Source organism: Citrus sinensis, chromosome 3 (assembly GCF_022201045.2).
Source record: "Citrus sinensis cultivar Valencia sweet orange chromosome 3, DVS_A1.0, whole genome shotgun sequence".
In the NCBI taxonomy this organism is placed as follows: domain Eukaryota; kingdom Viridiplantae; phylum Streptophyta; class Magnoliopsida; order Sapindales; family Rutaceae; genus Citrus; species Citrus sinensis.
The window spans coordinates 5,270,169-5,297,022 of record NC_068558.1 but is presented as its reverse complement, the minus strand read 5'-3'; the positions used below and the strand labels follow the sequence as shown (position 1 = coordinate 5,297,022).

The following is a 26,854-nucleotide window of genomic DNA, read 5'->3' as shown; positions in this document are numbered from 1 at the left end:
CCCCTGAGGTTTGGGTTTGTTGTAAGTAGTTGGCGAGAATCTGTTTATTTGTAAAAAAACCTCCTACCGTCAGTTAATTTTAATATTGACTGTTAGTTAACTGTGCAAAGATAATATTGCCCTTAACAATAGTTTGTAGACTGACATAACTAAAATAAAAACTAAAATTGTTGGCGCAAAAAGCACAAACCTTATTTTTTGATAATTTTATCCTTGTCAATTTCAAATATTTACAATATCATAGTAAAGATTATGACTATTTCATTTTCAAGTATTAATTTTATCTTTCTTGTAGGAACTTTAAGGAAATATCAATAATTTAAAGATAATTTTTTAAGTTTTTAATTTTATCTTTTTTGTCGAAACTTTAAGAAAATATCAATAATTTAAAGAGGGTAAAATAGTTAATAATTTTGGTTTTTTTTTAGTTATTTCCGTTTACAAACTATTGTTAAGGGTAATATTGTCTTTGCACAGTCAACTAACGGTAAATGTTAAAATTAACTAACGGTAGAGGATTTTTTATAAATAAATAAATTATTGCTATCTACTTACAATAAGCCCAAACTTCAGAGTAGGTTTTTAAAAATTAGCCCAAAATTAATACTCACCCACGAATAATAAATAACACGAGAGAGAAAAAATAGAAATGGTAAAATAAAAAAACTATGAGCAAGAGCAATTTATTCCAAAAAAGCGAGGCCCAATTTTAGCAGCGCATATCTGGAGCCGAATCCCTAAATGAGAGCCTCGATAAAATCCAATCCAACGGTGGGAATCATTTGTCGGCGATCCCGATTGAAGACGAGTTGTTGGCTGAATGAAAAAGACGCAAGCCAAGCTGCGCTTTACCTATATTCACCTCGACACGTGTCATGAACTGAACTGGGTCGTACACTTTCCATCCATCACGGCCCACGGGGGTGGTCACCGGATGGTAATGGATTGGATTGATCCAAGATTCACGTGATTTAAATTCAATTGGATCGGATTTAGATCTGTTTAAAATAAATTTAGATCAGATTTAAATATTAGTTTGCGGATCTAAGATGGATCTGGAGTAAGTCTGAATCTATCTTAATATCTAAATCTATATCCATATCCACCAATCTTTTAATTTTATTTTATTTTAAAAGTTTCTTAACAATTGTAGAATTATAATGATAATAAATTTTATTCATAGCACATTAGTGATATTTATCATGCGTTTAAACTCTTCAAACTTAAAGGTTAATTTTATAAATTTAAAGATTAGCCAGCCCCAAAGCATGAACATATAATATTCAAATTGCAAATCAAGTAATACAACCTGACAATTTATCTTATTGTATTGGCTAAATAATTTTGAAGGAATATAGTTATTCATATATTTAGTCAAATATGATCATAATAAAAATAATAAAGCACTAAATATAAATCATATTTAATTTATATGTCATTATCTAATGTTGTAGAAATGAGGATTGGTGTATCGTGGATATTAGAATGATGAAGGAGACAATATAATATTAGATTGATCTTACTCCTGTAATTATTTTTGAAAAATATTTTATTATTTTTCTTATTTGTTATTTTGTGTAAAAATATAAGTTACAATATTTATTATATTTTAAAAAAATTATATAATTTATTTGTTATCAATATATTTTAGTCTTCAATTTTCATTCTAAAAAATTATTACTAAATTTTAAAATTTATGATGAATTTAGAATAGATTTAGATTTTAAGTTTTTTTGAATTTAGAATAGATATAAATATTTATTTCTTTTTTAAATTTAAATTTAAAGCAAAAAATATAAATTTACGATAGATTTAAAACAGATACAAATCTTAATTTTTATTATAAATATAAATCCAGAATAAAATAGATCAACCCATATTTACCTATGGCCATCCCTAGTCACCCTATCTATACTCCTACTAGAAGGCTCCCTGTCTTCCATTTCAAAGTTTGTTAGAGCAAAAAAAGGTGGTAGTGTGGAACCGAGGCAATTCTCTCTCTCAAATCTCAAGAAATATACCAAGTCACAAATTTAGGGTTAGGATTTCTGGGTTAGGAGTTCATAATTTCCATAATTGATCATTCTGTATTTTTGATTTTATTTACGATCATACCACACCATTCTTCGCCTTGTTTTCGCCGTCCGATCAACCCAATTTCTCCGCAATATGGTCCTGATTTCTTCCGGTGGCCAGAATTCAGTTATCAGGCTATCAATCCCTCTTCTCAATTCCTTTTCCTGTACAGATTCAACGCTCCGTTTGTTATTTTGTGAAAATTAGCTTTTTAAAAAACTACATCTCGATTTGTTGTTAATCACCCAATTGTGTATGTTTTTTTATTTGTTTTAATAGGCTTTTCTCGGTGGCGATTTCTGTAATTAATTTAGTGATTGTGTAGAGTTCGAGTTTGTATATTATGTATATTGAGGAATTGAAGGGAGCAGAGGAGGAGGCCGTGGTGAAGAACGGAGAAGAGGAGAGTTCAGAGTCTTGTGATCAAGACGACAGCGTTTCAGATGTCAGCGAAATTGGGAAAAGCTTTGTTGTTTCGGATGTGAAGAGGGTTTTAATTGGTGCAGGAGCTCGTGCACTGTTTTACCCGACCCTGCTTTATAATGTTGTTAGGAACAAGTTTCAGGCTGAGTTTCGGTGGTGGGACCGTGTTGATGAGGTATAAATTGCTTAAATGTGCTTGCTTTTGATGCTTGGCCTTGTGGGTGCATCAAATATGTTATGTATGAACTGATTTTGTTTGTTTGTGTGTGTGATGATATGATACTGGATATCTATGTGTATCTGCCATAGTGTATGTATTTTTTTTTTCATACATATAATTTATCTGGTTTTTTTTTTCCCCCTGTGACTTGGATGATTTATTTGCGGGTTCCCTTGTGATGTTGGGTGTAGTTGTTTTAATTCCAAGTGTTATGCTGTGTAGATATTAGTATTCATATGTTAGTGGTTTCCTTAGAAGATATCTGGACTGTGGCTTTTATTTTTAATATTTTTGAGGTAATCTTCTAGATATGTCTTTTATTTCATTTTCTTTTACCAGTTATGTCCCTGGAAGGCTGGAACCAAAGCTTGTAGGATTTTTCTGAAGTTTGTTTGGCCTAGTTTGAGTTTTTATTGTATGTTCCACTTGTGAAAATGGTTGTTTTATTATGGCAACCAACATCAATATCTAATACATTAATTTTCAGTTTTTGTTGCTGGGTGCGGTTCCATTTCCTACTGATGTTCCATGCTTAAAGGAGCTTGGTGTTGGTGGAGTGATCACACTGAATGAGCCATATGAGACTTTAGTCCCAACATCTCTATATCATGTGAGTGCGTCTATCTGCCTTTCTGTGTTCAGGACTTTTGTCCTACATACTAAGTCTGTATTATATGTAGCCCTATGAAGCTTTAGACCTGACTTCATTTTTCAAGTGATAGAATAATTTTTCTAAAGTGTTAAAAAGTGTGTGGGCCATCAAAGGAATGAGACTATGGTTGTGTTCTTAATTTTAATTTTATCATCTACAATGTTTTTGAACTCTTGCCAATTGATATTTTGTGTTTCTTACTAAATTTCTTGATCTCTTGTCTCATCACTCCATAAATGTTTGATTCTGTATTAAAATTTTGACAGGCCCACTGCATTGATCATTTAGTGATTCCTACACGAGATTACTGCTTTGCACCATCTTTGGGTGACATATGCCGAGCTGTAGACTTCATCTGTGGTAAGCGTTATATGCAATTTGATGGGATTTTTGAGTCTGAATTATGTTTTTCTTCATTGTCATTGCAGGATGGATATCTATGCATGTATAATATTTGGGTCGATTGTTTTGTGCCACTTCATGCAGCAGTATTAGTTAGGATTTTTTGAATGGCAAGTCAAAAGCTGAATTTTCAATTTGAGGGTTCCCTATATGATGATGTTCTCTCTGTTTGCTTTGGAATCTGCTTCACAGCGAATTATGCTTTTTGAAATTAATGTGCAATCTGCTTCACAGAGAATTATGCTTTTTGAAATTGAGGAATAAATATTTATTGGAGGAGTTTTATATTTTTGTTTTTAAGTTAGCAAATATATTCTTTTCTTAAAGCAATTACTTACCTTGATTTTCTTGTGTTGTCTTGAAGAAAATGCATTGAGTAGGCAAACGACATATGTTCACTGTAAAGCTGGCCGTGGACGCAGCACAACTGTTGTTATTTGTTACCTGGTCAGTGTTTCATTGAAAAAGAGCCTGAACTTATTGTTGGAGATTTCCCACCTTTTGAACCTTTGGTTCTTTGTAGGTGCATCACAAGCAGATGACACCTGATGCTGCTTATGATTATGTGAGGTCCATTCGGCCAAGGGTTCTTTTAGCCTCAGCCCAGTGGCAGGTAACTAGTAATAGTTGGCGATGGTTTAAACTGTCTTAATGGGTTCTCTTTATATGATATAAATTAATTAAAGAAGTTTATATTGTTGTATATGTATGTGAGACTTAGGGGTGGGCAAATCGGGTTTTGGTTTAGGTTGTTTGGGTTCCAACCCCTTTGGGTTTGGAGAATTCAACCCAAACGGTTTCAAATTTGTAACCTGAATCAAACTGAATTTAATTCTGTTCAATTCATAATTCCAAAAGTACAATCTAATTCCCCCCCACCCACCCCAAAAATAAAATGAGAAAGAACTACAAGTTAAAATCCCTCTGTATTATTTGGTTGTTTTCAACAGTCAATTGTCCTCAACAATAGCTAACTAAACTAATTATTACAGCCTTTGCCACAAAAGATCTCCCTATTATTATTCTTTCAAACACCCCATGACCAATTATAAAAACACTCATGAAAAGATTGACAATGTTGGCCAAGATCTGTGAGACAAAAATTGAGAGATGATGATGGTTGATATGAGTTAGATCATCCAAAGTGTTTAGCTGCTTCGTGACTTCAAGGACGGTGGAGGGAGATGCAGCTGCTTTGCAGAGGCAACAAGCTCAACGGTGGTGCAATGAATGGTGGAAAAATGGTTGTGGTTGAGTTTGGGAATAGGAGGTTGAGTTTGATATAAATGAGGGGATGAGTTTGAGTGAGAGAGAGAGATTGAACTTGAATGAATGAGGATTCACAAGCTGAGTTTGAGCGAGAGAGAGGAGTTTGAAGATAAATTAGGATTGAGATTAGGGGGATATCGAACTATAGATTGGGTTTCATTTTTGTTTTCTTTGGGAAAACCGATCAGGTTATTAATTCGGTCTGAACCGAATTTTAACCCGATCAGTTTCTAAGGGTGAAATTTTGGGTTTGGTTTGTGTTCGGGTTAAACCAAACTGAATACCCACCCTGAGACTGGATGGTCAAGATTTATATGTTCAAGCAGCCTGTGAGATGCTGCTGTATTGGTTTTGCTGTTAAATTGCTGTAATGTAATTTGATATCTTTTGATATTATATTTATTTCATATTTAGTTTTAGCTGCTCACGTTGGTGGTTGTGGCAGGCTGTTTTGGAGTACTACAATCTTAGGGTGAACATGGCTTGCTTATACGGTCACGTGGCTGATAAAGTCTTGAGAGCTCCACGTTCAACAACCTCCCAAGAGCTTGTGGCATTTGATGATAGCTCTGTAGTCATTGTAACAGAATCTGATCTTGATGGATATGATTCTAGTCTCATTTCCACTGATGATGGAGGTGAGATATGGGCGGATTTGAGTGTTGTCTACCGAGTTCGAGTTGCCGGTCAGGCAGCTCTGGGTAGAATCTCATGCCTGTGGCTTCGGTGCCGTGCCCAGCAGAAGATTCCAGGAAACAAATTGGGCAGGGTCAGTAGCTGCTCGATTAGCGCTGATCATATGGGAGGTATTAATGTGGACATTCATGTCTACTAAAAGTCCAATGAAGTGGTATATAATGTCGTTCCGCTAGTTTTTTACTATTATGTCCTATTTGTTTCCTTTTGGTTTATATGATGCAAATAATTTTTCAACTGTTTTTTCCCTCCTGTAAATTGAGTTAAAGGGAAAGAAGCACAAGGCATTTTGGGAAAAATATTTCTTTTCTGAATTATGGTTTTATTAGTTTCGTTTAGGATGTTAAAAAGAGTTGCAAATAGGATAGATTGCTGTAGTTCTGTCCTGAACCCAAATGTGGTCGCAGGCTGCCAATATGTTTAACGCAGCGCACACAACCAATTTTCTGATTATTTTTACATGCTAATCTTAAGCTGGCACTCAACCCGTCTCCATGTGAAAACAGATGGATCAGGATCAGAAGTTGGAAGGAATGAGTTTAAATGAGATACATATAGAACTTTTCGCATTGGATGCAACCCAAATTACAATTAACTAACGTCTTAAGACGAGTTTTACACACCAAGGAGTGCTAGATGGTAGGCCATCTTGGATCATCAATGAAACTAGCCATGCGTGGAGATGATCCCCATCAATGAGTGGAAGTAGTGTTTTTCATAGTAATATACTTTAGAAATGGTCATATCAATCTAAATTAATGGGCTTATCCTCTTGAGACTTCTAGTAGTTCGACGAAAAAGCTCTTCACGGAAGATGGCCATACATAGGATGATGATCCATCGAACACCAGTTCAGTGGACCCCTCTTCCTCGTTCGGTCCTTTTGTCTTCCTGCTTTCTATCACTCTGACCGATGCCTGATCCTTCAAATAAGGAATAATATGCTTCTTCATATCAGCTTTGGAGATTTTCAGATGACCTCCTGCCACACTGATGAAGTGAACCCTTCCAGCATCATCTAAGGTTTTAAGGCCGATCCAGTCTTCAGTATAAAGCTTTGTCTGCCGCAGAGAATTAACATAAAAGGATAACTAAGACCCTCCTCATACTTCACAACTAAACAAGAAGTTTTATGAAGCAAGTCGAGAATTGTGTTGAATACTGAGTCTCTCATATGGTATGGGAAAGCATTATCACTCACCTTTTGTGGAGGCAGAACTGGACTGAAGGCCCCATCTGGATAATATCCGAACCAGGCTGTTTCCTTGGGTATCAAAACCTTGTCATCCTTGAACTGTTGAAAGCAGAAAGATGTCAAGGAGTAAGGGATAAGCACAAGTTGAATAGATTAGAATTGTCCAGAAGTTGAATTTTTTCAATGAAGGGGATACAAGGCTATATTCTGAATCACCATTATAAGCACTAAGTTTTGCAAGCAGCTGAAGCGTTCCTTGTAAGTGGAGTTCCTCTTATCAGGGAGTTCGTTGTTAAGCTTTGGAAGGAACTTACATTTTTCCAAATACTTGGGGATGTCCTAGAAAGTAAGAGTAGATTCTGAACTTTAGAAGATAGAATATTCTAACCAAAACTAAATAATATTCCAAATAGCCACAATACAAGTCAACAGCTACATGTGGAAATATCAGAAATTGGAAATCATTAGGATAGAGATAACTTTCCTCTCCTGTTTCATTTCATGACTATACAGAATGCATCGAGTGAAAAAGATAAGCATTACAGCCACATTATCCAGTTTATCAAGATATTTACTTACATTTGGAAATTTAAGATATCCACTGGGAGCCAAATGATCCTGCAATTCCACATATCAAAGAAAAACATTGTAAAGCCTTCAGAGAGACATTGGAAAAGGAATGAAGATTGCCAATAAATTAGTTATAAGATCATAGTTACCCTAATAGGGTGACAAATTCAAAATGTTTCTAAACAATAGATACACTGGTGATGTTGGGTTGAAAGGAGCTCAGAATCAAGATGCATACTTGGACATAGTCACTGTAGACCTCTGCCTTGATTAGGTTGTTTGCAATTATGCAAAAGATACCAGACTGCAGAAGCATATGCGTAATATCAATTGGTGCTCAATATAAGACAAGAAAATTTTGTACATGACTGTTCCAATGAAGTGCACCATTTCTTCCAATCAAATTTAGTCTTACCAAGATTTTACACCTCTAATATATAATAAGTTATATCTCATTTCCATTCAAAATATAAATCATTTCAGTGAATTGAAGAGAAAGTCAAGGTATTACTTACACCACAAAGGGGCACAGAAGCAGTACCAGCATGAGGCCCTCCCAAGGAAACAAAGTTCTTAACCTATACAATCAATAAATGGCAGAATCATAATTTTTGTTCTATCTGCATAAGTAAAGAATAAAAAATTGCAAGAATGTTATGATCAGTTATGGATTAAACAGTAATATAACTAACACTGATACGTAGGTACTTTTTGATGCTTATGCATCGCGGTACAATGCAGTGATGAGTGAAAAACTTAAATTTGAAAAAGCAAAGGAACTTTGAGGAGAGTGAAGTAGCTTGAAAGTTAAAAGCCCAATTAAATTATTCCATTAACAAAACAGAGGCAACAGTTATGGTAAAAAGGATTTATCTATTTGAGTAGCCAAGAAATATCAATCTATACAAAATTCAAGTTATAGGAAACCCAAAAGCAGATAAGAGAGTCCTAGATATTAATAAAATCTGTAGAACAAACTTGAATTAAAACTGGCTCTTACCGGAGGTCCACCTTCGCAGAACTCTACAACACCTCGACCTATTAAGTTACCCTGTTACAAGGAAATGAAAACATTAAAGAAAAGCTGCAGCCGTATCTAGATTAAGAGAAAGAAAACTAGGTGTGTATAGAGACAGGAAAAAACAATAGAAAAATAATAGTATGGATGAGGGGCATTGTTCTTCATTATCAATAATTTAAGAGAAAGAAAACTAGGTGTGTATAGAGACATGAAAAAGCAATAGAAAAATAATAGTACGGATGAGGGGCATTGTTCTTCATTATCAATAATTTAATTATTTATTTCTTAATTTATTATCAGACAAGATCAAATGATCCTAATTTCCTTACAAACTAAAACTATACAACACAGCAATTTATAACACAAGAAAGGATCAAAACCCGGTTGACTCCCTTTTGATATTTATATAATTTTGATGCCACCAGATAAACAACCTCTAAGTTGCTGAGAGATATAAAATGAGCGGATCATGTTTGATGATTATGATGCATTAAAAGTATGCGATAAATTGAACAGCCACAATCCTGGTAAATTACCTGGGAGAGACCAACTATGTTGTAACCTTCACTCAGTTCTTTCATTTTCTTCACCTAAGGGTTATATTGCTTGTCAATGGCGGATAGAACCACTAAAGCAGGCCAGCAAAGTAACAAGAGGTGCTGAGAAAACTTCATTACCTTTTCACAAACAATTTCTGTCTGTAATTATGGAGCACAGATCAGAATCCAATCACAATCAGATAGTAGAAATAGTACATTCCAAAATGACAAGCATAGCAGCATTTATCATGATTTTACCTGTTCCTCCAGAGGCTTAAACCAGGAATCCCATGTCCCATCCCCAACTTCTCTGCAGTATTGAGAATGAAGTGAAGCAATAATGCACATATCGACAAGAGGTAACCATTTATACAACTACTCTCATAGCGGTCAAATCGAAGAACAAACAATTGACTACAACTGATTCAGTCTTGACTCAACTTAGATCTGACTAATTTAAAGAAAATTACAAGAAAAATTTAAGCAATGGTTTGTATTTGATTATTCGAGCACTCCAAAGAGATGTTTTGATATGCTCAAATGCACAATCAGTATGAATCAACTCTAATAAACATGATTAGGTTAGATTAATTAAAGAAACAAGCTAAAATGAGAGAGAATAGAAACATACATGCAATATCCTTTAGAACCTGAAAAACTGCTAAGATTTTCGGTGAACTGTTTCACTCCTTGATTGGAACACTGGTCTCCAATACCTGCCATAATTAAACATTATACCAAAAGCAAGAGACCCTCAAATTAGTTCTTTTCGTGAAATAAATCAAGTTAATAGCAAATCAGTTAGTTCATAAATCAAACCCATCAAATAAATGCCCCGATATGGTAGGGAGATTTATGAGACTAATTGATCATTTTGTCACCTACCTTATAAACAAGTATAGAAAAACCACAGTCTCCTTTAATTTTCACACAGGCATCATTTTTAACCAGTTCAAATTCAGCAAACCAATCAATGCACTCTGCAATCTTTTTCGTTCTTTCCAAGACAAACTTAAAGCACCACGTAATAGTTTGCAATACAAGGATCTGGGGGAAAAAAGGTAAAAAAAAAACACCTTCACCTAATCATGTGATATATCAGCAATAATAATAAAATTGGACCTTAATAAACCAATCAACACAAACTTTAAGTTTCACTATTTCACTGTTAAGCCTAATTAATCCACAACAAAAGGTTTAGCTTTAGCATCACTCACAAAAACCATTACTTTGAAAGCATTCTGCACCGACTGTTATAAATAAAAATAAAATGTTTATCAAGAACAAATTGCAACGCCGGTAGAGTTAAACAAAACAAATGAGATATGGAAATAGAAACAGATTCATCCAACGAAATTCAATCTTTCCAAAAAAAAAAAATTAGAGAAAAAATTACCATGGAGTACTATGAAGGGAATCGAACGAGAAACTGGAAAGAAAAACAAGAGCAAGACGGTAATGAAAGAAATGGGTACTGAGCGAAAAGCCATGAAAATGCTGATGCGATCAAAAGGTTCCTTTTTTTATTTTATTTTTTTCCCTCCTGGGGCTAATGATATCAACGGCAATAATAATAATAATTCCCACAACTTTTGAAGGAAAGTGTGTGCGAATGTGAATGCAAGAGAAAGAAATGGAGGCTTGCGATTGGTGAAGAAAAAGCTTAAAATACGGAGGGAGGAGTTGGATGAGTCACCATCCCTTCTTGCATTTAATTGTCATCTGTCTTCTTGCTGATTGCTCATCGAAGTCGCCAATCCAACATCACTGTCGTGGCGCGGGGGTGTTTTTGCTTCTCTGTGCTCACGTCCATGTGCCTTTGACGTCTGGTATTGACACATCAGTTAATATTATTTTGCTAAATTACTCTTCTCTACCCTTCTTTGTTATGCTTGATATATTGACTTGACTGGATGGACATGAAATTTCTATTCTTAACTAAGGTTTTTAATTCACAAATCCAAAAGACTAGAGGAATCCGTTTTAATACATGATAACGCCGAGAAAATAATTAGATTGGTTAAGAATCACCTTATTAAAAAAAAATCATATTAGTTTTCAAAAGAAATTGTTATCGTTGCTCCCGTGGTACAATTCTCAAGAAAATTTAAAATTAAAGAGATTGTTATCTTACATAATCACGTAAGATACATAATTTTTTCACAACCATTTGATGAAAATTCAACGGTTGTAAAAATATAAGATAATAAAATCATATTATTTCTACAATCGTTGAATTTTCATCCAACGGCTATAGAAGAATCATGTATCTTACATGATCATCAAATACCATATTGATTTTTCAAGAAAGATTTGGATTACAGTAATAAATGATCACATATATACTCTCACAAAAGAATATGAAGGAAATTTGAAGAAGTGATTCCTCACTTATTTAAGAAAAAAACAATGTCGATGTCATCAAGACAAGTAAGTACTACATAAACACTTTGAAAGGACCCCAAACAATACTATTAACAAATGCTCCAATCATCTGAAAAACACTACATATATCTCCAACACAAATGATTTATGTTTACTAGAAGAAAGAGTTGAGTAATATTCTGTACAAGGACACCTACACGCCAATTATTGCGTACAAATAAACCATACACTATGTCTTCTAAGAGGGGGGAAAAAATCACACTGTGTCATGATCATCATATTTATCGATCAATCCAATTCTCTTTCTATAATTATGTAAATTCGAGGCACCTATAAATTACAGAAAGAAATTTATCTATAATTAATATATATGACCGAATTTCTATGTTGTAAGTTATTATAAAATAAGTCTTCTCAAAAAAAAAAAGTTATTATAAAATAAGTGTTTATGTTGCAAGTTATGCATAATATAATGATAAAATTTAGAAAGAAAATGGAAATTTAAAAAGCAGAGGAAGTTTCAGGAATTTAAAACTGAAAGTGATTCTTATTAGTCACATTAAAGATTCAAATCAATGAATTGACTGGTGAAAAAAAATCTGAAATAAAATAGATGCTGTTCAGATTACAGGGGCAACCTTTGGAATTAAAATGGGCGTTATTAAAAGTATTGTGATTAATTTATAAATTTTTCTTTAATAGAGTATATTTAGAGAGAAAAATTATGGTACCACAATGGTACTATATTAAAATTGGATCCAATTATTAAATTCAATCTACAGTTGTCATTATATTTGAATCTAATAGATAGATCCAGTGTGGTATGGTTGGTACCATAGCTGAACCCATATTTAGAAGAGGGGTTTACGACGAGTTGAGAGGGGTGTCGGTAGTTCTCTCTTTGGTTAAGGAAGTTGATCCTTCTCTCATTGGACAGAGAAGTGGTTTAATTCTTCTCTAAATAAAATAAAAATTAAAAAAAAAAAGAAAGAAAAGATGTAAACACTCCCCCACATTCACCAATCACCAAGCCGCACCCCCCGGGGGGCCGCAGCCTTCTCCTTTTTTCTTCTTTCTTTCTTTCTTTCTTTCTTTCTTTCTTTCTTTTTTTAAGGAAATCTCATTTAATAATTATTATTCTATCTTCACATATTTCTTTTTTTTTTTAATATCCTTTTTGTTCTTTTATTAAACCACACACTGAGAGATCTCTTTTCCTGAAAAGATATTTGTTGCTTTGGGACCATTGTTGTTCCTTAACCATTCATTTCTCGCCATGTATGCATGCATGCAAATTATAACGATTGTTTGGGATGTACATATGATCAAGCAATGAATAGAAAAAGAACATTACTCTAAAATAATTTTTTATTTATACATACACATATGATCAACCAAGACCTTTCCTCCTTTTTTTTTTTTTTCCTTTATGCATAAATATAATTTTTTCCAACTGCTTTTAACCCAATAAAAATCCTAGTGATTTGGTATTTAAAAACTCAGTTAACAATCAAATACTATGTTGTTAAGTTCGTTCTCTTTTGTTCTCATCTTTGAGATAAAATTATAGCATTTTTAATCGAACCTCATCATCAGTGAAAGGCCTTTTATTCCAAAAAAGAAAATGATTCATTAAAGTTAGGTGTATTCATTTGATTAGTTTCTATTTTTGTTGGCTCCTCTAAAATGTAAATTTATGTAACTTTTTTGTTGCTGATAATGAATATTGCCACTCTTAAATTTCATGGGCAAAGAAGAGTTTGTCATTTAGCCAATAAAATTATTATTAGTCTTTACTAGATTTTGTTGCTTGCTTTTTCTCTTTTTTTTTTTTTCCTTGTTCAATGATGGAGTTAAAATAGATATATTAAATTTTCTTTTAACAAGACGGGGAAAAGCTTACTGGTAATTCCTATTAAGTAAAACTTAATATATATAAAATTTTGTTTAAAATAAAAAATAAAAAGTATATAGGTGACATGGCCTAGCTGTGATGATTACCAAACGCCGTAGCAGTCCCCCGAACGGGGCTTAAGTTTCACCAGCAAGCAGCAATACAGCTTTTGCCGGTATATATAAAATATTTGTCATTATCTTAGATATGGATTTGAAATATGCCATTTACAATCATACAGAGAAGCAAGATTAAAAATACATTTTAATTTCTACCATGCATTTCCTAGAAAACGCGGCACAATTTTGCTACAAACAAAATTCTGCACTAGACACTCACTAGTATATATAGGCCAAAACGTCGAACAAAGCTGAAAAGATGGCGCCATAAGAAATGATGTGAAAAAAAGAAGCCATTAAAATTTTCATTGACTTTTCCTCTCAGCTTTCACCAGGATCTTTAGCATCAGTCATTGGATTTCTGATTATCACAAATTTTTTCAATGCCTTGCCCTCACAGCAAACCTGCTTAAGGAAAAAAAAAAATATTATTATTATTATTATATGCTTGTCTATTAGCCCAACAATTGAGGATCACTGTTTTCTTCTTGATCGTTTACCGTATACTGGCACCTGAGGTGTTGTTACAGTACTAACCATAATCAAAGATTATTTTATTATTATTATTATTAGGATTATTATTATTATTATTATTATTAACTATCACTTCATATGACAGATATTACAGCAGTAGCAAAGTAAGAAACGAGGATTTCCAACGAAAATTTATGTGTTAGAAAATGCAATGATGAGAATTTTACCTCCATCCTGTGCTATGTTGAGAAATTGTGCCTCAGGCAGGAAGCTTGTCTTGCCTCCTTTGGCTTCGCATTCTTCACATCGAGCCGAGTCCCAAGTCAATCCAAGTCCAAAACTATTGTCAGAGATGTAAGGACTGTACGCAAATGGAATTGCCAATGTTTTCACTGCCCTACAAGAAGACGGCACCGGCACAGCCGATGAATATTTCACGGTATAAATGTGATGCCTGGAGCCACTCAAGCACGGCACTTCAGCAAAAGAAGGAGGAAGCCTAGCTGAACAATTGAGGAACGTGTAGTTCTTCACAACATAGTAGTAGCGGAAGCGCGAAAGAGAGAGATTGAGATTAAGAAAGACTCCATGGACACAGTTCCCGGGGTCAATAAGATCCAGCTTTTTGGTTTTATAAGAGATTGATTTTACGATCAAATTGCCATAAGATGGAAGGTGTATCATGGTAGTGTTTTCTTTGCAAACAAGCTCAAAACCAGCGGAACCACAGCGTTGGGATTGCTGGCCTTTTACCCAGAAAGGAAAGTGGATATCGGGTGTGTTGTGGCCGCATCTTACTGTTGGGCAATTCTCTGATGAAGCATGTGTTTTGACATGTATGGAAGTTGCAAATAGAATGAAGAAGAGAAGAGCAGCCATCACTGAAATCGCAGGCAGAGCTAATGATGCTTGGTTAAGTTACTGGTTCAGTGTTAGTGGTTGGCTTGAGTTTTCCTCGGTCAATGTTAATGCAAGAAGATGGAGCCGCCTTCAAGTAAACGGTGGATTCTCTTCTTCTTCTTCTTCTTCTTCTTTTTTCTCTTTTTCGCTTTACTCTTTGCCCTTTTGCTGGAGAAGACCACGTGGAAATCTCGACTTGACTTGAAGGAAATGGGTGCCTTACAAGTTACGGCAAACTTTGGTATTCAAGATATAATTTTTTGGGCTTTAAAATTCAGTTAGTCGTAGTTACAGTCTTACAGAGGTTTTGATTGGGACTCAAACCAAACAACACCATTGACATGTCATTTCGTGGGTGTAATGTATTTGAAATTTCCCCGTCTTGTTTATCTTTTTAAATTTCTGTGAGAAACCAAGCCAACCTATTGTCATCTCCTGCTTGGCTGTCTCTGTTTTTTCCCTTTCAAATGATTCATATGTGGGGCTCATGATTTCCACGAGTCTTTCAATCCCCAACGCCAACTGTATTGCTGTCTCTTTAAATGAATTAAAAACTTACAAGTCTTTCACATCTGCTCCTAGGCTAACAGGAAATTTCCCAGCGGAAGCTAATCCTAATAGAAGCGGAAATAGTAATGATTTACAGCATATGAAAAAACATATTCCTATTGGATTTGAATCTTTAGCAGAACCCATGGCATAAAAAGGGTTACACAGTGAGATATGCAAATCTCTGCTGATTGATGATATTTCTAGGCTGAATGCTAAACATAATGATACATAAGGAGAAACACAGGCGCAGTGAAAAAGTATTGGCAAGATAACTACAGTTCTAGGAAAGAAGTACGGGTGAGCTCAAATTAAAGTGAGACAACAGGTCCATTGACACAGGTGAGATTTCTATGATACAATTACAAACAACAACAGGAAGATCCAAGCCATAAAAGGGAATATATGGGAAGAAAAAGAATCACATTGCTTCCTTTGTTCGCCTCACTGGTTTTTCTTTTAGAAAAGAACCATCACTATTTGGTGCAGTCAGCAGATGATGAACTGCCGCCTCTTCTTCTTCACTCTCTGCTGTTATAGAAGATGTGGGAGATTCCAATATATCATCATCTGCATTGCAAGTACAATTGAAATTAGTTAAAACATGAAAAGTACATAATATATTCTTTAAAACAAGTCTTTTGAGGCTGCTCACTTATAATTAACACATGAATCGGATCTCTCCAGCCAAGGATATAGCGCGGATAGACCCAGATCTCTAGGTACTACTTTGCCAAAAGATAAATCAAGTTTTATGGTCATCATCCTGGATTAAACTATAGAGCAGATCCCACAGTAATGCACTTATACACACAATCAATTTCACAGCCCATGCAGAAAGATTCATCATTCTAAGGACCCAGAGAATGATGTAAAACACAAATCCTAACAAATCTATGGTCCTTGCAGCAAATGTCACTAGCCACCAAAATCATTAACAACCAGAAAGTTCAAGAAGTGTCGACTACCCAAAACAAGTAAGGTCGTTAAATCATTGTGCTTAAAAATTGTATCAGTCTCACAGCAAATTCGACAAAGAAATTGAACAAAATTCCCATCATAATAACTGGAACCGCTATACCCAAAAGCTTAGGCATATAGGTAAGGTCCAATGTTAAGATTAAGCTCGAAGATTACTATTAAGTCTCCCCCCCCTCTTTTTCCACACCACACCATCCTTTCCCCTCTCTTTTTTAGGGGATTGGGGTGGAGAGCAGTTAATTTTTCCCTTCAGTGTCGTAACAAAAAGTACACTGTAATTTAGGCTAAGATGCTTTACCTTCTAGGAAATTGGGCTTTTATGAAAAAAGACAATTGAGAAATCGACCTAAAAAACTAAAAGCGTTGAGCCTCAGAAACATTGTTATCAGAATAAACGTACCAGAATATGTGGGACGATCAGGAAGATGTGCAACTGCTGTGATCTGAATACTCTCTGGCAGCAGACAATTGCAGAATGAACCTGATTTAAACAACTCTTGGGTGAGATGAGGAGAATCCAATCACATGCAAGCCGAAACTTACAAATATGCAAAGGGACATAAAATTAGCCACAGTACTACCAACACTGTTCCAAATACCCAAATGATGATGAGAATACTTGTCCATAGAATGTGCCCTCAATTAGATCAGAGATACTTTTTGACATTTTATTGAACATAGAACTAGGTTACACTACATATCTTAAAATATGTTATCAGGCCTATGAACTACCTTGTGAACTCCAAGGCTGCTTCTCAGGTAGCATGAATACACAGGGAGAGAACTTTTTCTTACCTAATCGAGCCATCCGATTAACCCATCCTGGAATACACTTTCCAGTTAGCTGCATACAGACTTCTTCTGTAAAATGGTTACAATTCTTGGCAATCAAATGATAAGTGTCCCCATGATATTTTCCAGAAAGGTGTTCCATGAAGGAGCGAAATTCTGCACGAGACAGGTTGGTGGTACCCAGCAACACTGACCGTCTGAAGATGAAGCCAGGACAACTTTTCGGTTCAACTTCAAAAACTCCACTGGTACGGTACTCATGAGCACCAAAGCCATATTCCAAACCATGAGCTGATCAAAAAACCAATATATAATGTATTAAATTTATCATAAGTATTACATTACGAAAACGGAGAAAAATTAGCATACAACAGCATGCGGTGTAGATTAACCCAACCTAGTAGTTAAGATAGCATCTGCAGACTCTCGTCTATAATGATTAGAAGAGAGACGCAAAATTAGCATATATTTTATCCTATTTTGTTTACATTATATCTGAATTCAATATCAATTTGAAACACCTTCAGACTACCAATATGGTTTTAACATATACAGAACCTAGTGATTGAAGTTTCTCAATTGGATTTTGAAAAGGTCAGGGTAGGACAACTATCTAGACCTGGACTCCTCCAGGATATACTCAATGGCTAACAAATCATTGAAGATGGCCCCTTGTCATAATTTCCTTTTGTGATAAGAAACATAGCCCTCACTAATATTTGACACCTCAAATGGCCCTTAAACTGAAGAGGAGAGGAAACTTTTGCAGGGAAAAATAAACTTGGACCCCTCACCGTCCTCGGTAAGTTTTTCCCTTGAATAATGACAGTAACAAGTGATCATGCACCAGGAAGATGAAATAAAAACGGTTAAAAGATTTCTGCTCTTTACCAAAAGCCCTGAATGGAATAAAAGTGAAAACGTAAAACAATGCAATCAAAACAAAATTTTGAAATGAAAAAGGAGGCTAAACTAGATATCACGTAGCTCAGCTTCAATAGAATTGCGTAAGTGATGGGTTTTTTTGACTCCAGGGAATAAAAACAAGAATTGATCATATTGTTGTATTCTACTTCTACCATGCACGACCACAAATACAACATTAGGCCACAAATCCAATACTGAATAGTTCTCAGTCAGCCTCCTCTATGAAACCTTTCCCTTCTTAACATCCAGACTTTCCGAGTATCATTTATTTCCCTCTCTTACACATATTTAGAAAGGTAGAACACTAGTAATCCATAATACCATCATGGGGAGCAAATTCTTCTTGTAATTAATAGATCCTATGCATGGTAAGCCCCTACAGACTAATGAATTTGATAATTTATGTATGTCCATTCTTGTACTTTGATTTTTTTATTTTTTTTTCCAACCATGTGCTTAGTGTCAGCTCTTAAACCAAATGGACAATCTACTTGGGTTGTCTTCATTCCAAACACACTTCTCTATTCCATTGCAATCATCATAAACTCCTATTCCAACAAAAATCATAACAACAACCATGAGCTCATCTTAATCATCTTACTAAAGAATCCAAAACTTGAGAATTTGTAGCAACATGCCTTTGAAAATCATAGATTATGTTCTCAAACTCATCGACGATACTTTGATAACCTAATTTATAGAAATTCCTTGAATCATGCAATTCAACCAAATTTTTTTTTAAAAAAAAAATCCAAACTTATCCACAACTTATAAGCCAAAACTGCTACTGTGAATGAAGAAACTGCATTTTTCAAATATGTACCAAAAAGAAATTGCTACTGCACAATGCTAAAAGCATAAAACTTTTGTACCTTCGATACCCGAATGGAATATCCCGAGCCCAAACCAGTAAAGGTAGTTGTTCAGTGGTGTAAGATCATAGACATTGAGATACAACAATGCATGATTGCTCCCTCTGCTATTCTGCTCCTTTGTCAGACTAAAGCTTGAGCTTGATGAGAAGAACCGCATTGTATTCAGAAACCACTCCCCCAAATGGTTTAATTCTAAATCAGCAGCTCATCATCATACATCAAACTACGATTGCAACAACAAAAGAGAAACGAAGTGAAATCAATGATGAATTCTACGTTATCATAACAGCAGGAATTCAGTCTAGACTCTAGAACTTGTACATGCGAAATCCCACTGCACAAGAAAACTTAACAGGGGAAAGGGAAAGAAAAAAAATTGAATTATGGGTTTCAATGTGTGTCTATGAAAGAATCGAAATTCTCATTGGACATCTAATTAAATTTTAAAAAAATCATAAAATAATTCACATTAGTTCAACAAGAGTAATTACTATAAACTGAAACTGAACCGCTATGCTGTTGAGGAAACTAAACAAAATACAAAGAAGAGAACATTTTGAGACAAGTGGTCTATGATTTGCGTTCAAATGGACTCAAAACATAATGTCCCCCCGAAGTTTTCTCAGGAACCAAACAGAGAAACAACCAAGAAACACAACACAATCATAATGGATTAAAACATATAAAACAAGATTAACAATAATCATCTGTGCAGGCGTGTGCGCCGACCTGCTAATAATTTTTTTCGCAAATTTAGTCGTGTATACGATAAAAAGAGAGCTTACGAGAGATCAAATTGAGCTGTGATCGGAGAAAGAGAGAGAGAGAGAGAGAGAGAGAGAGCGAGGATAGTGCTTAAGCTTCTGAGTTCTGATGGTTTTAGAAAGCGAGAGAAGAGAGAGGGGAAAAATTATTTGGTCGCCTTTTTTATGTAACGTTACCGTATGAAATTAATAATAATGGTAAAAATAAGCCTTTTTGATAGCTTTTTTTTTTTTTTTCTTTTTTTTGGGTCCTCCTCTTATTTTTATAATGTTTTATCAGTCGAAAATTTTTTGTTACTGCTTTACTTCTAGTCTACTGCTGCGGTACTACACCCATCATTTCCACTTTAGACCCGTGGGTTATTTATTGATTAATTAAACAAATGGTTAATTTGTGCAGTTAGTCAGTTACCATAATTCCTGTTGCATAGAATACCCATAATCAAGAAATTAACAATTCGCCAGAAATGATTTTAAAATGCACATTCTAAAAGGCACTTTTTGCAGTCCATTTGGCATGCGGCGGCCGGTGCTCAACTTTCGACGACTTCATTTTTCCTTGATTACAGCTCTCAATTTGTGGGATAAAATAAACATCATGAACAGAATTGAGAAAGCAACATTTCATCAGAACGTTTCGGAGACTATAGAGAATGATTAAACATTTAATTTCTTTTTTTTGGGTGAAAGCACCAAGTCTTGGTCACAATTATTGGCAATTTGGCAGTTATTAGATTAGTGGGAGGGAATATAATAAACCTGACAATCATGTTCCGAGCTACATATGGCTGACACTCAGAATTATGTGAGAATCTGAAAGCAGAAAATCTGGCTCATGGTGGATGTAATGTCCACTTATTAATATCTATTTACTAAATTACCTATCCCCGGCAGATAATATATAAATATTTTTCAATTTTTGTGTCCCTTCATTGGGCCAAAACTTAATCAGACAGGATCAATTGATATTTGAATGATCTCTTTCAAGTCAAGCCAACTGTTGAATAACCTACCCTTTCTGCTATGTATGATCATTCCATGACAAAACTACAAAAAGGGGAAAACAAAAAGTCACTCTTAATTTATTAATATTCTAAATTTACTGATAAAAGATAAATATCTACCTTCAAAGTTTTGGGACCTCCATGAGGACCTTGATTTTTTCTCAGACAACAAATATAATACCCATTGAATTAGCTTGTTTTGGAGATGGAAAATATGACCACTTTTAATAATATTAGAAGAGAAAGCAAAGGGCCACCGTGACTGGACCACCAGGACCACAATTTTTGGAGGAACGTAATGAAACGTGTGACCCACGCTAAATAACTACATTTGTGAACACGTAGCCCGCCAATTTTTGCAGGAACATTTCTCGCACGGTGTTTGTCCTTGGTCTGTCTGTGGGCTCTCACCAATGGCGTAATTAACAAAAGGCTATGGCTGTATTGGAGCTGATTTAAGGTTGAGCACGAATCACAGCCACACACGTAAAGTGATAAATAATAAAAAACTCATTATAATTTTAATCGTGTGGTTATAAAAGGGTATTTTACCTTAAAGCAGTTCCAAAATAGCCGGACCCTTAAAAAAAAGACGCTGAGCCAGCCAAAGTTATGTCCCTGGGCTCTGAAAAATATGTGAATACACGACAAGCAGAATGCGGTGGCACAAATGGAAGGTACATAACCCAGATTCTGTACATTAATTAGACAATATATTCACATAGCAAAGTTGTTTGCAATTACAAGTTACATATCAAAGCCATTCTGCAGAAAAATGGCGGCATTAACTGATGAGCGTGAGAGAAATCAGGCATATAAGACAATGCGGGCATTAATTCTAGTTGCTTGAATTGAATGGCTTCAAGTTCAATTGCCTATACAGTTGGTGTCTTGTGTGTCAGAGTCATTGTAATACAGAGAAGATGTCTGACCATCAAATGCTGAGACCAGTTGATGAGGATACAATCCGCAGTAGCGTTTCCTCAGCCGGGCAATGCATATATCTATTACTTTCTTGAACATACAGTCTCCTTGGATTAGTGGTTGCTTTACAAACTCCATGAAGGGCATCCACTACACCATCAGCAATTAGTAAGTTAAAAAAAATTAAAAATTCTTCTGATGAAGTTATGAGAAAATGATTAGATCAGATTCTATGTATTACCTTGGCCCCCTTAATTTCAAGATCATCAACCTTGATTTCAGTTGATAGGGGCTTTAGCATGCAGATAAAGAACAAATCTGACTTTTGGAAAGCAACATTATGAGCATGCCTGAAATTGAAATTCCAGATATACAGTACATCAGATACAAGAGCCTTGAAAGCATTTTGTTGCATAATTTGGGAGTATAAAAAGTATTTTAGGGTCATTACCTGAATGCTATAACTTCAACAAACTCCGTATCAACCTGAGAAATAAAACAAATGCACATTTTTTTAAAATCAATGCCATTGGTAGGTAAGCTTAGGAACAACATAACAAGTGCAAATTTCTTACACCAGTTTCTTCCTTGACTTCTCTTACAGCTCCCTTAAAAATTTCTTCTGACTGATATACCAAAAATTGTTACTAGTTAAAACAAAATTTATCAAATGAAAGCCATTCTTGATGTGAAGATCCAAACTCGAACATGTACCTCATCAATGAAGCCAGTTGGCAATTTCCAAAGACCAGCAAATGCTGGATTGCAGTATTTCTCTTGTACAACTAGAACCTGTCACGACGATCATTATAGAAAGTTTGTATCAAGACTATATCCATAGCTAATAACCTTCTACTTCTATTGCAAATACATAAATTTTCAGGTATAAAATGGCTCTTTAGACATAATAACTATTAGGCCCCCAAACAGCAAAAGCAATCCTATCATCGTTGTGTTCTTTTTCCTAAAATTGGAAACTCAAGCAGCTATACCTCATTGTTGTCGTTGATGACAAATCCCCCAACTCCAACTTGATGAGTAGCGTTACCAGGAAGCACGCAAGGCCCATCAGGAATCCAATATGTTAACATCAGATACTCTGGTTCAGCATGGTGGTACTTGAACCCTTCCTGTAGTCAAAAGTACTCAGCTTAAATAAAGTGACTCAAAAAGTGAATTGGACACAGAAAGAAAGTCTTCTTAAGTATCTAGAAATCACCTTCACAGCAATTGGAACAAGCTCTGCATTTTCCAGCGGCAACTTGAGCCAAATTCCCTTCTTATTCTGTAAGGTAACAACATATACAGTGCGTACACATCATCAACTAAACAGCAAAAATCACAATTCATTAAATAAATTTACCATCCTCCTCCAATGAATAAGAGAGAAACGAAGGATTGAAGCGAAGGCGTCGGGATCAGAGGGCAATCTCTTTGGGTCAACCACAACACCATCATATTCATCATCGAAGAAATCAAGCACTCTCAGGTTCCTGGAAAAAATGCTTGAACCTGCCCCATTTACTTCATTAATCCGATACACATAATCGTCTTTCACAATATTTTTTTGGTCACTTGAACCAATACCTATCTTACACAAATATGAATTTTCCGAAACCCTTGGAAACACCCCTGAACACAAAAATGAATTAAAAAGAATACAGTAGAATAGAACAGACTCAAACAATAACACAAGCTTGCAACATTACAATTACCTCTGCAAGAACAAAGCTGGGGCGAGAATCTGATACTAACCCCGTGCCTGAAGCTTGAAGATGTTGTTCCTCCGTTTTGAAATATCGAAGAAGCTGACACAGACTTGGAGCCAAGCAATTTCAACTCCATTAATGACAGTAGCATAAACTCAACTACCGTAAGCCAAATTTGTTACTAATCAGTGAAATCAACGTCTTAATATATAATAAGTGTATCCCAGATAACTGTACACAGGACTCGTCCAAAAATTTCTGATTTTGATTCCTTGACATTTTGGAATTAACAGACATCATACAAGAAAAGGCATAAGATACATCGTCATTGGGATTTCGGAGCTAACTAAAACTTGCATGACAAAGTGAGAAAACTAAAATAATTCAAATAGAACAGAACAAATACGTGAAAGTGGACAGGACCAATAACAATTGCTGCCCATAAGAGCCATGCTTAAGCTTAGGCTATTATCCGCGTAATCAAGATTAATGTTGGTGGGCATCTGGCATAATATCATAACATGTGGTGTGAAATGGGCTGCTGTTTATACGATTATGACGTACAATAAAAGTAAAAGTATCACGTGCTCAAAAAAATATATTTATTATTGATTTTCAGTAGAGTGATTAGTGCATGTATAATAAAATTTCAGTAGATACCGATAAAGTGTTGGCTCCACTGGTAATGGAGTCCCCTTAAGTGATTTGACTGGGTTTGTTCCTCAGTTCGAGTCGCAGGGAAGTCGCCTTTGTTGGGCGAACCTGTACCTCTCGGTTCGAGCAGGGACTTCTAATCTAGGTTGTGGTACGGAATTAAAGATGTCTTCCACAATTGGAGCCCTTCCCAAAATAACTCGTGGTAAAAAAAAAAAAAAATTTCAGTAGATGATAGTTTGTAACGCAGTAGTGTGATACTATTTAGAACATTTTTATAATTTATAATAATCACATTTAGTTTTTTTTTTTTTATTTTGAGTTGTTTTCTTACTTAATTTTATAATCTTTGAGTTTTTTTGTATAATACTATTTATAACAATAACCATTTGAGGAGAAAAAAAAAAAGAGAGAATTCTTTTGAAAATTTGATAGCGGTGTATAATAATAAATGGCAAATTTTTCTTGAATCGAATTAGCAGGAGCGCGTTTGCACACGTACTGCATAACGCGATTGGTAAAAGCGGAATAGCTGATTGATTGGAAATTGCGTGGACAGCATTTGTAGCACGTGATTTCAGATCACCTGCCGAGGCCTTCGGGGGAATTGCCGCCGGTTTGGTGGTTGGTTCAGCGAAGTGGGGTGATTGCGCACCACTGGGACCATAATAGTATCTTGCTGCGGCCAATAGATATAATATCATAATTTTTTTTTTTTAAAGATTCTATTATAACAAAATTAGTAATTCATTTGGATGAAGTAATGCTACGCTTTATTCATAATGATCGGAATAAAAATATTAAAATAATATTTTGAAATTCTAAAAAGCCTAATATTATTTATTTATTGGACATGATGATTCCATAGGAGTCACGTATATAAATATAAATTATATTTCTTATCTTATATGGATAATATATAAATATATTTTTAATATTTATTCTGCCTAATAATTCAATGGATTTGATTCTGTGATTGAAAAATTAGTGAAACACACGTCAGACAAGGAGTGCAAACCACATGATGGATGTTGGATAAGGCCCCTAACTAACAAAGCATTATACAATTTGTAAGCCCCCCCAAAAGGGGACTAATAAGTCCTCCCTAAAATAAAATTTGGGTGAAGTTAGACATTTTGTAAAATATCATTAGAACTTTAATTCTATAGTACGTATCAGTAATTGAAAAAAAAAAAAATTCTTAAGCAAATAATATGTGTTTCCATGCTTTAGATAATTATGTGTTTTGTTCTAGGCAATTTTAAACTCTTTTTTTTAAAAAAAAAATTAATCAGTCTAATTAATTTAACATGGACTCAATATATTTTCCAAAAAAAAAAGGACTCATTAACTTTTATCGTTGATTAATTATTCTGCAATGGAATTGAAGTACCACAAAATGTTAATTATATAAGGAAATAATAGTATATATTAATATATTTTTAAGATGCAACCTTTGATTCTTGAGTAAGGGAAAGTTTAGTAATATTGTAACTTTTGAAGTAATTGTTGTTAACTGTACCGTAGATATAATCAGTTAAACGTTTGTTAAAATTTAATTTTTTAAAATGCTGGTGGATTTAAAGTAACCATATATGTTTAGTAAATATTCCTATTAAATGCTGTAGGAATATAAATGATGGAAATAGTCCAACTTTTGATTGTAACTTGTAAGTGGTGAGAGATATTTCATCAATCCATCAATTTGATGATTTAAAATGGTTATTACATTATTCTACCAAATGAGGAAGTGGTCCTCCTAATTAAGCCAATCCCCAAATCACTAATTCATAACTCAGAACCCCCATTCGATGCCTATACAAGAAACAATCGTCAACAATAAACGTTTATCCAGATATGTTCTTTTAACTTTTTTTTTTGGTGGGGGGGTGGGGAAATTGTCTTTCTTTATAACTGATGCATCTCATACATGTATATATTCATTTAATAAAATCATAAAATATTGTTACAATGTGTTTATTTTTTCTTATACTTATCCACATTTTAAATTGTGTAACAGTTGTGAGGAGGACTCAGCTGGTCTGGGCTCTCTATATTGGCTCGACTTATTTTATGATTATAACCCTGTAAAAATTCAAATTCTTTTTCTTTTAAAATGTACATGATACGTCCTAAATTATATTAGAAGTTAAAAAATACTTATAAATTAATTAAAATTCACTAAATTATCGTGATATATATATAGTCCATTATATTCTAATTTTTAGAATAAATACATGGTTTAATCCCTCATAAAACCTAAATTCTACTTTTACTATAATTTTTTTCTTATAGATAGTAACATATTTTTCTTCACTAACTCAATATTCAATTCAAAAATCTATTTTTTTTTTAACCCATTTCAACATTTGTATTATTTCATTTTTTGACAATCCGAGCTTCATTGTTTTACATTATTCACACGGCCCTTGCCCTTGTAACCAAAGTTTCAGCCTTTGCCCTTGATTAGATACTTTTTTTTTTTTTCCGATGTAAAACATTATTTGTCGAATCAAATAACTCCTATCAAAACAATCATATTACTGTTATTATATACTATGGAGTTTTGATTGTGATAATGTGACTGTATGTAACAAAACGTAGTACAAAAAGATATTTCTATAATTTTCATAACTCATAATTGTTAGTCATGACATATCACACACAAGAAGTCAAACGAGTTTTTTTTTTTAATATTGATATATAAGATTATTAATGATATTAAATTATATATTACAATTAGTATTTATAATTAGATGAAACAACTAGGACTTCGTGTACAACATACATTGTTCTTCTGAGGCACTGACTAGATTTTTAAACTTTCTCTAATATTAAAA

At 34.3% G+C, this 26,854-nt stretch overlaps 5 protein-coding genes across 8 annotated transcripts; 1 reads left to right on the top strand and 4 right to left on the bottom strand.

The window, feature by feature from the left end:
- The first annotated feature begins 1,882 nt into the window (after positions 1 to 1,882).
- LOC102616388 (phosphatidylglycerophosphate phosphatase PTPMT1) lies at positions 1,883 to 6,052 on the top strand. Of its 2 annotated transcripts, XM_006477071.4 has the most exons (7): positions 1,883 to 2,242; positions 2,356 to 2,674; positions 3,207 to 3,329; positions 3,638 to 3,731; positions 4,138 to 4,220; positions 4,297 to 4,386; positions 5,488 to 6,052. In XM_006477071.4, exons 2-7 carry the CDS (start codon positions 2,420 to 2,422, stop codon positions 5,875 to 5,877), a joined length of 1,035 nt encoding a protein of 344 aa, XP_006477134.2. In that variant the 5' UTR covers positions 1,883 to 2,242; positions 2,356 to 2,419; the 3' UTR covers positions 5,878 to 6,052. The 2 variants fall into 2 exon arrangements, with proteins under 2 accessions (XP_006477134.2, XP_006477133.2); XM_006477070.4 differs by having other exon boundaries at positions 1,883 to 2,674.
- A 220-nt stretch (positions 6,053 to 6,272) lies between these two features.
- LOC102616100 (uncharacterized) lies at positions 6,273 to 10,783 on the bottom strand. Its single transcript, XM_006477069.4, has 12 exons — positions 10,460 to 10,783; positions 9,695 to 9,779; positions 9,322 to 9,373; positions 9,202 to 9,222; positions 9,061 to 9,114; positions 8,504 to 8,554; positions 8,019 to 8,081; positions 7,742 to 7,807; positions 7,513 to 7,551; positions 7,150 to 7,272; positions 6,940 to 7,032; positions 6,273 to 6,799 (listed from the first exon to the last, which is right to left on the bottom strand). Exons 1-12 carry the CDS (start codon positions 10,551 to 10,553, stop codon positions 6,503 to 6,505), a joined length of 1,038 nt encoding a protein of 345 aa, XP_006477132.2. The 5' UTR covers positions 10,554 to 10,783; the 3' UTR covers positions 6,273 to 6,502.
- Positions 10,784 to 13,520: 2,737 nt separating this feature from the next.
- LOC102615804 (RING-H2 finger protein ATL22-like) lies at positions 13,521 to 15,153 on the bottom strand. Its single transcript, XM_006477068.4, has 2 exons — positions 14,163 to 15,153; positions 13,521 to 13,866 (listed from the first exon to the last, which is right to left on the bottom strand). Exons 1-2 carry the CDS (start codon positions 14,812 to 14,814, stop codon positions 13,856 to 13,858), a joined length of 663 nt encoding a protein of 220 aa, XP_006477131.2. The 5' UTR covers positions 14,815 to 15,153; the 3' UTR covers positions 13,521 to 13,855.
- A 332-nt stretch (positions 15,154 to 15,485) lies between these two features.
- Positions 15,486 to 19,915, bottom strand: LOC102615322 (deSI-like protein At4g17486). 3 transcript variants are annotated; one of them, XM_025099144.2, is made up of 6 exons: positions 19,745 to 19,915; positions 18,957 to 19,182; positions 17,161 to 17,448; positions 16,766 to 16,846; positions 16,040 to 16,109; positions 15,810 to 15,954 (listed from the first exon to the last, which is right to left on the bottom strand). In XM_025099144.2, the coding sequence occupies exons 2-6, from the start codon at positions 19,114 to 19,116 to the stop codon at positions 15,951 to 15,953; spliced, it is 603 nt and encodes a 200-aa protein (XP_024954912.1). In that variant the 5' UTR covers positions 19,117 to 19,182; positions 19,745 to 19,915; the 3' UTR covers positions 15,810 to 15,950. The 3 variants fall into 3 exon arrangements, with proteins under 3 accessions (XP_006477129.2, XP_052294031.1, XP_024954912.1); XM_006477066.4 differs by lacking the exon at positions 16,040 to 16,109 and having other exon boundaries at positions 15,486 to 15,954; XM_052438071.1 differs by lacking the exon at positions 16,040 to 16,109 and having other exon boundaries at positions 15,486 to 15,954; positions 19,689 to 19,887.
- A 1,469-nt stretch (positions 19,916 to 21,384) lies between these two features.
- LOC102615030 (nudix hydrolase 8) lies at positions 21,385 to 23,869 on the bottom strand. The gene is made up of 9 exons (XM_006477065.4): positions 23,367 to 23,869; positions 23,015 to 23,283; positions 22,871 to 22,936; positions 22,644 to 22,781; positions 22,366 to 22,443; positions 22,227 to 22,277; positions 22,103 to 22,137; positions 21,893 to 22,001; positions 21,385 to 21,801 (listed from the first exon to the last, which is right to left on the bottom strand). Exons 1-9 carry the CDS (start codon positions 23,509 to 23,511, stop codon positions 21,595 to 21,597), a joined length of 1,098 nt encoding a protein of 365 aa, XP_006477128.2. The 5' UTR covers positions 23,512 to 23,869; the 3' UTR covers positions 21,385 to 21,594.
- Positions 23,870 to 26,854: the final 2,985 nt, after the last annotated feature.

Coding starts and splice junctions, on each gene's coding strand:
- LOC102616388 (XM_006477071.4), top strand. CDS start 2,420: ATGTATATTGAGGAATTGAAGGGAGCAGAGGAGGAGGCCGTGGTGAAG. Junction 2,675..3,206: donor GGTGGGACCGTGTTGATGAG/GTATAAATTGCT, acceptor ATTAATTTTCAG/TTTTTGTTGCTGGGTGCGGT. Junction 3,732..4,137: donor AGCTGTAGACTTCATCTGTG/GTAAGCGTTATA, acceptor GTTGTCTTGAAG/AAAATGCATTGAGTAGGCAA.
- LOC102615322 (XM_006477066.4), bottom strand. CDS start 19,116: ATGCGGTTCTTCTCATCAAGCTCAAGCTTTAGTCTGACAAAGGAGCAG. Junction 17,449..18,956: donor ATTCCATTCGGGTATCGAAG/GTACAAAAGTTT, acceptor TTTTTTGATCAG/CTCATGGTTTGGAATATGGC. Junction 16,847..17,160: donor TAATCGGATGGCTCGATTAG/GTAAGAAAAAGT, acceptor TGTTTAAATCAG/GTTCATTCTGCAATTGTCTG.
- LOC102616100 (XM_006477069.4), bottom strand. CDS start 10,553: ATGGCTTTTCGCTCAGTACCCATTTCTTTCATTACCGTCTTGCTCTTG. Junction 9,780..10,459: donor TCCCTTCATAGTACTCCATG/GTAATTTTTTCT, acceptor TAATTATGGCAG/GTATTGGAGACCAGTGTTCC. Junction 7,273..7,512: donor GATATCTTAAATTTCCAAAT/GTAAGTAAATAT, acceptor CTTACTTTCTAG/GACATCCCCAAGTATTTGGA.
- LOC102615030 (XM_006477065.4), bottom strand. CDS start 23,511: ATGCTACTGTCATTAATGGAGTTGAAATTGCTTGGCTCCAAGTCTGTG. Junction 22,782..22,870: donor TTGTTCCAATTGCTGTGAAG/GTGATTTCTAGA, acceptor TTTTGACTACAG/GAAGGGTTCAAGTACCACCA. Junction 22,138..22,226: donor AAGTCAAGGAAGAAACTGGT/GTAAGAAATTTG, acceptor TTTATTTCTCAG/GTTGATACGGAGTTTGTTGA.
- LOC102615804 (XM_006477068.4), bottom strand. CDS start 14,814: ATGGCTGCTCTTCTCTTCTTCATTCTATTTGCAACTTCCATACATGTC.